Here is a 9327-nt window from a genome sequence, read left to right as displayed (position 1 = left end):
TCCCTACATGCTTCAGGGCAATCCATGCACCTGGATCAGCCTTCAGGAGTAAAAGCTCGCTAGGCAGAGCCGGACCGGCACTTCAGAAGGAAGCCCCGGGGTTGCAGTGGTCAAACAAGGAAGCCCCGGTTCTCAGCCCATCTCTCTGCACAGCGAGACCCACAGATACCCCTGCCACGAATTTGTCCCAGAATCCTAAAACGACCTCAGGTGGAAGAGTGTCACGTGAGACGAGTCCCCTACCATATTCCACAGGAGGCAAGAAAAAGCATCTAAACCAGGCTGCCAGGAGGGGAAGTCAAAAGGGGAAGGAAGCGGTGGAGATTGAAAGGACCTATTTGACCAGAGAGCTCCCGAGCCGATTCCCAAAGAGCATTTGTCCCAGGCCCCAGGGCCACAGGTGCCACGCATCTGGGCCTGTCACGCTCTGCAGTGCATGCCTTCATGAGAAGGGTACTTGCAAAACAGAGGGGGTGCGTGTACTTGGCACCAGTGTTTGCAGGGGTGTAACTGTGTTTACCGCTCGGTCCGGCTGAATGGCACTCATTGCCTGCACGGAGGCTTGTGCAGCGAGTCGCCCACGTCTAAAGCAAACAGCTCTGTTAGCTCAGGCATGTAGGTGCTGAATACTGAGGGGATTAGGGAAAAAGCCCTGCCAGCTCGTCCCCGCCGTGGTGCTTGCTCTGCATGCATGCCTCACCTGCGATGGTAAACCAGGTGGGTCGGGGGCCGCCCTCCACGCTGATCACGCCCACCATGTGGTTCACAGGATCCGTTTCCATCACGGCAAAGTTAAAATGGGGCTCGTCAAAAGCGAGCGGCTCGGACGAAGGGCCGGGGCTGGGGGCCCAGCTGATGTGGAGCCGCACGATGGAGGAGAGCGGGGGGCTGCCGCCGTCCGTCGCCTTGACCTAGCGATGAAGAGGCATCAGGGTTTCAGAGGCCTGCTGTACTACCGGGGGCGGGCTGATGTGTGAAAGCCCCTTTCTGTTTCATTTTGCGTGGCAGGTCTGGATGCACCCGAGGAACCACGGTGCAAACCTGGTCGCCACAGGCTGCCTTTTATTGCCTTTCCCAGCCAAGTCCTTACACCAGATTCCCCTTGCTCAGGAAGCTAACTTTTAAATCAGGTCCTTTGGGGAGACCACCCCCACCCAGGGCAGTGAGGGACCCACACCAAAGACCCCTGAAACCCTGAAGGCATTGGAAGCCAGCCCCAAACTCTGCGGCATGGGCCCCTCTGTGTGCAAGGAGCCACTGGAGTGCTAACGTGCTCCCAGACTTTCTCTCTATTTTTTCTTGTCCCATCACCTCCCGGTTTTCCCTCCATGCCCCATTCCCCCAGCCCCCAGTTCTTTCCCTCAGTCTCTCTCAGTCTTCCTCCTTCCAGCCTCTGTATCTCCCTCTCCTCTATCTCTTCTCACCCCTGCCCTCTCCCTCTGGGCCCTTCTCACCGTGAGGATGTTGTACTCCAAGGGGGTGAAAGCCTTTCTGGAGAGCACCACGCCTGTGGCAGGGTCGATGATGAATATCCCCTCCTCGTCATCCTCGATGCTGTAGGTGACCTGGCTGTTCTGCCCCTCGTCACGGTCGGAGGCGATCAGCCGGCAGACGGGCAGTGGCACCTCAGAGGCGGCTCTCTCCTGGAGATGAGCAATGAACATCTTCTGGGGGAAGGTGGGGGGGTTGTCGTTGGCATCCAGGACCTGAATCACGACTTTGCTGGTGGACTTCAGAGGGGGGTCCCCATTGTCTGAAACCATGACCTGCAAGCGAACCAGGGGACCAAAGCAATGGGGTGAACTGTCCTGGTCCAGACAATCTTAGCAACTGATCCTCACCTAATATATCGCTGCCTCTGCCAAACCTGTCTACGCGCACACGACCAGGTCACCTTTGGGTGGCTGCAGCTTGCAGAAGTTATCTAGCACTTTTCTCAGGACCAGGCCTTTTTAAGGGCCCTGGGGGTCTTTGTACACGCCACATTTTTTGCCCTTTCTTGTGCAGCAACAGCATGACTGTTTGCACGAGTCGGTTTTCTGGATGCTTTAAAAGTCTTTCTGGCACATTAAAGTAAAACTCCTTGGACATAGTTTAGTTTGGCTCAAAAACCAAGTGCCTGCAAACACTGATGTGACACTCCAAAATAAACAGGCTTACATTTTGTAAACCTATTTAATTTAATGAGGATTAAACCCCGTGGTGTGTACAGGTGCCCCTGCATTTCAGAGTGAAGGTCCAAGCTCAACACCCCACCAGTCATCCAGGCTGTGGGTTGTTATAGACAGAAATTTAAGAGCATGGTTCCATCCTAGGTAAGTTAGGATTAACTCTGTGGAGGCCACTGCAGCGACACTGGTGTAAAACCGGAGTGGGGGACTCGGGCAATAATGCTGCAACACAGGGGCAATGTTACAGGTTGTCACAATGCATTATCTTGGCATGCTGGATGCATGAACAAGCAGACACGTGACCTCCCCGTGGGATGCGTGATCTCTGTGCCAAGCGTCATTAGAAAGGCAATTTTGCCTCAGTTGCAAGCAAGGTGTCAGATCTGACCGTGAGGTGACTAGTTCCTGCTCTCTGCCCAGGGACTGTTACGGACCGGTGGACTTCAGCAATGTGCCTGGCACTGCTTTGTTCTCAGCTGCCGTTTTTAGTGATTTTTATTTGCAAAATCCCTGATGGGGAGGAAAGGAGGCAGGAAAAAATTGGTAGAACAAGTAGGGTGCTGGAATACAGGGGTAGGATTATCCAGTGCCCAGAAAGGGGAAGCACTGAGCATTTGGCCACAGGGAGCTCAGTGACCAGGGTACTGATGTGACTGCCTGGGAACTCTGGAGGTCTAATCCTGACACCCTCCCAGCTTGGGCAAGTCGAGGTGCCTCAGTTTATCTGTTTGTACAAAGCGGACAATGGTCCCCATAGGGGCTGAAAGGTCCCTGTGTGCATATAGTGTTTTCTAATGGCTAAATACTATTCCTAGAGACTGGGGACTTATTTTTCTCAGAGGAAGGGAGGATTTCCTCTGTGTGCACAGTCGGTGCGTCTACATAAGACGCTAAATGCACAGTAGACTAATTCCACTGTGCATTAGCATGTCACACCAAAGCCGTGCTATTGTGCTAATGAGCAGTAGAATGACTCTACTGCGCATTAGCATCACTAAAAAGGTGTGCGCCAGCGTTAGCGTGCAGTAGCGCCGGTTACTGTGCATTGAGTTAGTACCTATTATTACAGGTGCTAAACTTAAGCCATTGTAATTACAGTGCATTAATGCACGTGTAGATGTGCCCAGTGTTGGCTCAGAGCAGCTGAAGCTCAGGCCCAGCTAATGCGATGCCTCTCTCTGGCCTTGGGGCTAGGGGATAGCCCAGATGACCTCTCAAGGTCATAGGATCACAGAGGCTTTGGAGAGGATCTCTGTACATTGAGATAAATACGGGGGATTTCTCTTTCCTGGGAAGCTGTGTTTATCTTCTCAGGGGTCAGGATTCCCGTACTCATCCTCAATCCCTAGGAGCTCAGAAATAGGCTCTTTGCACTCATCTTTTGTTAGGAAAAACCTCAAAAGTATTTCTGTGGTCACCATACAGGGCAACACACATACACATACTCTCCCCACGCACACGTGCACCTCCCTCCCCACCCACACACAAACACAGAGCAATTTTAATTAACTTCCCCAGCCATTGAGAGCTGCTGGTATGAGACTTGTGTGCTCTGACTTGCAAGGAAATGTTCTTTGAGGACTTAAACTGCTTTAGGTAAATGCAGCTAATTACTCCATCGTCATTACCCACCTCGAGGATATGTTCAGCCTTGTATTCTCGATCCAGCTGCCGTGAAGTGGTAGAGACCAAACCTGCCAAGACAGAGGTACCCTTTGAGTTGCAAACCTCGCGGTCCGTGGCATGGCACACAACGCTCCTCCAAACCCCCAAGCCGAGCCAAAGACTCCAGCGCCAACCACCCCTTTTAATCAAACTGATGGGAAAGGTGAGAGAACGGTTAAGAGCAAGTACTTCCCACCCCCACACTAGGAAAGGCAATGGTTTTACAGTCTGGCAGTTCTGCCTGACCTTTCTCAGCCTGTGGGTAGAAGACACGTTCTTGCACGCTTGAAAAAACGAGCGGTAAAGTCCGACCACTGCGAGTTATACCAGGGTTGCCTGTCTGCATCCCTTTTGGGTTAGCTGCTTGCTAAAGGCCAATCAGCTAGTACCCACTCCCCACTGCCTATGTTTCCAGCCTGTCTGGTTGTAGAGAAAACCTCGACGTGCGACTGAATGCACCCCACAGGCTCCGAACCCCACACGCAAATTAAAAGGAACTGAATAGGCATTGCTATATTTTTTTAAATTGTTACTCTTAAGCATATTTCCTGGTGTGGGGGTCAAGGTCTGGCTCCTGATTTTACATTTTTGGAGCCCTGTGCATGGCTGGTGGGGTGTGTGTGTGCGCATGCACCTATCTGTCCATCTAATTCTCCTTGTCAAAGCTGTGCTCAAACCTTTTTTCTCTCCTTCTACCACCTGCTGCAAATCCAATTGATTGGTTTTTAAATGTTTTTTAGAAACACATAGCAAATGCACAAAATGCCCTGAAGCTTTTGCGGAGGTGTTAAAACAGGAACGCTAGTGATTTAATGTGCTGCTCCAGCCCAAAAGGTAGATTACAGACTGGCCAGATATCATTAGGACTTTCGCTGCACTGCGGATCCCTTTGTGAACGTGTTTTGAAGTGCAGAGCATTTCATAGAGCTGCAGGAAGCAGCAAGCAGCTTGGGGCACAGCTCTGGTTAGGAGTTTGAAGCACGGTTCACAGTTTGGCACCCAGCGATTACTTGTTCTCTCTGGCGTTGTATGTGTTTGGCACTGGCAGCAACTCAAAACATTTATTTGCTGTTTGTAAAAGCAGCTCTTCTTAATGTGTTATAACAAGACTCCCCGAACAGGCTATATGCGATGTACGTCCTGGATTCTTCCCCCCCGCCCTCCCAAATCTTGCTCTGTGCATCGGAGCAGGAGGAGAAGAGTTAGAAAGAGTCTGTGGCCACCGAGAGACCTTAAACTCACACTTTTGCCATGGAAAAGAGTCAGGAAGGAATGCACGTCCATGCTTAAGTGCTGAATCAGGACTTAATGTCACATCGGTGTCATGCTGGATGGTGCTAAAGATGGTGGCTGTGAGAATAGCCTCCTCCCCATTGCTCCTGCGCTGCATATGCTGACTGCCGTGCAGGTGTCGTGTAGCAATGCCCAGGCCATGTCCTTTGCTTCTCTTCATCTCAGGACTGCTCCATGAGAGGGACAGTGACCTGGTACCTGGCATGCACAGAGCAGGAGGAGGAAGTGGGCAGGGTGGGCATCACGTGGCAGCGGACTCTAGCATGGACCTGCCCCAAGGGACAGAGTCCCGAGTCCCAGCCATGTGCTGCGATGGCTGAGGGTGGGATGGGGCCTGCAGCTTTCCCCTGAGCTCAGGTGAGAAGAGGGGAACTGGGGTGAGTTCGCCCTGTTGGCAAAGAGTTGGTCGCCAAAAGGAGGCAAAGCTGAGACTCTTCTGCGGCTTGGTGGTGGAAGGGGAAACAAACAGGACTGTAGCAAAGTGCCGTAGCAGCTGGGAAACTGTGTTGGAAGGGGGGCAGATGCACTGGGACACACTGGTCGCCATTATTCTGTACTAGCATCACTGGGCACGTCTACACATGCTCATTTACTGCGCAGTAACCAAAATCACTGCTCAGTACAGGTGTGTGTCTACACGTGCACGCCCATACTGTGCAGTAAATATGGTAACTTACACCAACTTGAGCGTAAATTTGATACCTGCATCATCCAGGTATCAAATTTATGCCCGATTAGTTATTGCGCAGTAAGGCACATGTAGACGCCTTACTGCGCAGTAACACTGTGTGTGTGGACTGACTTGGAACTAACTTTAGTCCCAAATAAGTCCACATACAGTGTTAATGCACTTTAATGCCTGCATGTGTCGATGCTGGCCTATTCCTGCTTATTGCATGGTAACTTACTGCACAGTAAATTTAAGCCGGTGTAAATGCACGTGTAGACACGCCCACTGAGGGCTAAGGGCACATCTACACCTCTTTCACTGGGCACCAACCTTTGTGTGCACTGCCTCCTGTAGCTCCCCAGTGCCCTAAAATCCTTTGTGGTGTACGGAGGACCAGGGGCAACTGGTGCCGCCTTAGTCAGGGGGGGCATGTGCCCCCCCTGCAACCAGTCCTGCCGACCGGGGGGACTGATCTCCATCCTGTCTGGCCTGTTTCACCAGCACCTTCCAGCACTCCTCACTGGCTCTTTGTGCCTTACGCCTGTATTCCCAGATCTGTTCCCCAGCATCTGCGGGACAAGCTTATTTCCCTGCCCTTTGCCCCCCACCTCCTGCCTGGTTGCAGCTACTGATTCCTCTCCATGGTTTGTTAAGCACTCAGTAATGAGATCTGAAAGCTCTCGTGGTTAATGGTTAATGATACAGGTTCCCACACAGGGCCGTGGGGCTGTGCTCCCCCCGCACACATAAGCTGGAGAAGGCATCCGCATGCATTGCAGCAGCTGAGTGCACGGAGACACAGGGGCTGGGATGGATTCAAGGGAAAACTCAGACTGGTTTTGATTTGCTGCTACTCTGCCCTGTGCTCTCTTCACCTACGGGCTGGCATAGAAGTGGAAAGCGTTATGGAGCGAGTGCTGCCATCGGTGGTGGTCCCCTGAAGAGACGTTCATGCCCTGCTGTTCGTGCTGTTTCCTCCAAGCCGACAACTCACTGCTTCCCAGAAAATGTGAAGGGGGAAAATAAGGGCTTTCCTTTCCACTTTGGTAAATGCTGCCTGGCCTTCCTAAGTGGAGTTGATTTTAAACCTAAGGGGGGAAGGCAGGATTTTAAACCCAGTGGGAAGGCGGGATTGCAGACCTCTGGACTGGGGCTTCAGAGACAACTCAGCCCCAGCTCTGATGCAATCGGAGCTGGTAATTCCCGGCCACCTTTTACAGCAGAGTTAATCATTCGGTGGGGAGGTGGCTTTAGAGGATCCCCTTGAAGAGCCAAGCAAAACCTGTTTGCTCCCAGGTTGTCTCCTCCTCTTTACTGTCTTCAAACCAGCCTGTGCATCACTTGCAAATTAACTCATGTCCTGTATCGGCTTCCAAGCCCCGGGCCTCCCCTCCTTTGCGAGGCCAGGGAAGGCTCCTCCTGGAGGTGCCCGCATGCGGGTTAGTGGGAACAGCTCACTTTTGCCTGCAGCCACCGACTGCCTCTTGCTCATTGTTGGAATAAGGGAAAGGGAAGCGAGTCGTGTTGGGACAGGAGCAGCAAGAGCAACAGCGCGGTGTTGCTGGCTCCCAAACAACAGTAACTTCTGCCGGCAGCCGTGGAGCTGAGCTTTCCCTCCGTCCCCTCTCTTGTCTCCTGCATCCTCTTTCTTTTCTTGTCTCCTCCTCATTAGCCACCCCTCAATTGTGCAGCCCAAATTTTGAGCAAGGAGCTACCAAAGGGAGTCCATCTACTGCTGTCCTTAAAGGCAACGGGAGCCTTGCTGATTGAACTCTCTCTTAGCCAAGTCTGAGATGCCAGGCTGACGAGAGGGGTCCCTGCGTGGCTCTCAGAGGCCTGGGAGGCAGAGGAAGGGATCGCAGTAGCAAAGCAGCTCCAGAGATGCGAATTCGAGCTTCGCTCCAGACACATTGGAGCCTGCCTCCACTCCACTCCGCCAACCTGGTCACGTCGGGCAGGTGGCTGGGGGTCATATTAGCTGCATTGCTGCCTTGGGGTGGTTGGCTGCAGAAACTGGCCTGTCTCACCCGCCCAAGCTGGATGGGCCGCTCACTTGGATCCTTGTCTTTTCCTGATATGCAGGAGGTCAGACCAGCTGAGCAAGTGGTCCTTCCCATCCTCTCCCTCAGATCCCATTCTTTCCATTCATGCTCTCCCTTTTGGGATCCACGGCTCTGAGTCCAAAAATCTGGGAAGTTTTGCAGAAGACTGCAGCAGGTTTGCCTGGGGGCTAGGAGCGAAGCCCCCGCCTTGTCCTGACAGTGCTAAGAGGCAACTTCCCGTGGCAGGGGGGCAACTTCACCAGCGGGTGCAAGAGTTGTGCAGCTGGCCCCTTACAAAGGATTAGCCAATGGAGGCAGGTACACCTAGGAAGAGGCTAGCACGTGACTATAGGGACATAGGAAGCGATCGATGCTGTCTCTGAATGTGGCCAGGTGCTTCAGAGGAAGGTGTAAAAATACCCCTTGATGGACAATTATGGACTAACATACCCAAAGGGGAATGTTCCCCTGCTTCACTCGAGGCAGGGTAGGGTGTTATGGCTGCAAGGGTGGACAGTAGTCTTACGTAGGGTTTAGATTGGATTGCATAGGTTTGGATAAGGGCTGATCCTGCCTCAGGCAGGGGTTTGGATTAGATTACCTCTGCAGCTCCCTTCCAGCCCAACTTCTCTACGATCCTATCATTCCTTCGAAACCCTGACAGTGGTTGACATAACCCTGAATTGTGGGGATTTATATCACCTAGGCAATATTAAATGATTGGATCTCAGATAATAGGGCTTGTTTTTCATTATCCATTTTCTTGATCATCCAGGGTAGGCTCCTGCTAAGCTCCTGGGTGTGACGATGTCTCGTGGCAGTGAGTTGCACAGGTTACGTATTGAAATGACATGTGGCTTTCGAGATGGCACAGACGTCCCCTGTTCCCAGTGTGGTCGGTAGAGGGGGATCCCTCAGGGCGGGGAATCGTGGCATGGGCGTCACCCCTTGAAGCCATCGGGGCTGCCCTGCACATTGCTGACGAGGAACAAAACACGGTCCTTGCAGCCGTCGTCCAAACGTAAAGAAGCGGATGCATTTCAGGCTCCCGTTGTCTTTAGGAGCGACATCTCCTGTGCCCTGCTCAAAGCAGGTTTGCTGCAGAGATGAGCCGCACAACTGAGATTTGCAGCTCCGGTTCCTAATGCCAAGAGTCAAGTCCAGGAATGCGAGGCTTGGTAACAAAAGCCCGAGGATTTGCAGCTGGAACAAACCCAAGCAGGTAGAGGCTTGTTGCAGAACCGTGAGGGTAAGAAACTTGAGACTCGGGGCTGGCCTTTCAATTCAGGCGAGGACTTAAACTCCGGTGTCATCAGCTTGTCTGCGCTGAATGCAGCCCTCTGTTTGGAGATGAAAGAGGGAAATGGCCTCACACAAGTATTGCCTACCCCGTGCAGCTGGTCTTAGAGAAGCCTGTTGCTTCCTACCCCTGTGACAGTCAGCTGGAGAACATGCGCTCCGCGGGGAAGAGTAGACGAACAGAGGC

At 52.6% G+C, this 9327-nt stretch overlaps 1 protein-coding gene across 1 annotated transcript in view; it reads right to left on the bottom strand.

Moving 5' to 3' along the window:
- Window positions 1–9327, bottom strand: part of FAT2 (FAT atypical cadherin 2) — a 69849-nt gene that overhangs the window by 35194 nt on the left and 25328 nt on the right. The window contains 3 exon segments of the mRNA XM_025201005.1: window positions 701–911; window positions 1455–1766; window positions 3804–3865. Of these exon segments, the coding sequence (XP_025056790.1) occupies window positions 701–911; window positions 1455–1766; window positions 3804–3865 (585 nt within the window).

The sequence above is a fragment of the Alligator sinensis genome, unplaced genomic scaffold (genome assembly GCF_000455745.1).
Source record: "Alligator sinensis unplaced genomic scaffold, ASM45574v1 scaffold550_1, whole genome shotgun sequence".
NCBI lineage: Eukaryota > Metazoa > Chordata > Crocodylia > Alligatoridae > Alligator > Alligator sinensis.
The sequence above is the reverse complement of the archived record's forward strand: the minus strand, read 5'-3'. Positions and strand labels throughout refer to the sequence as shown.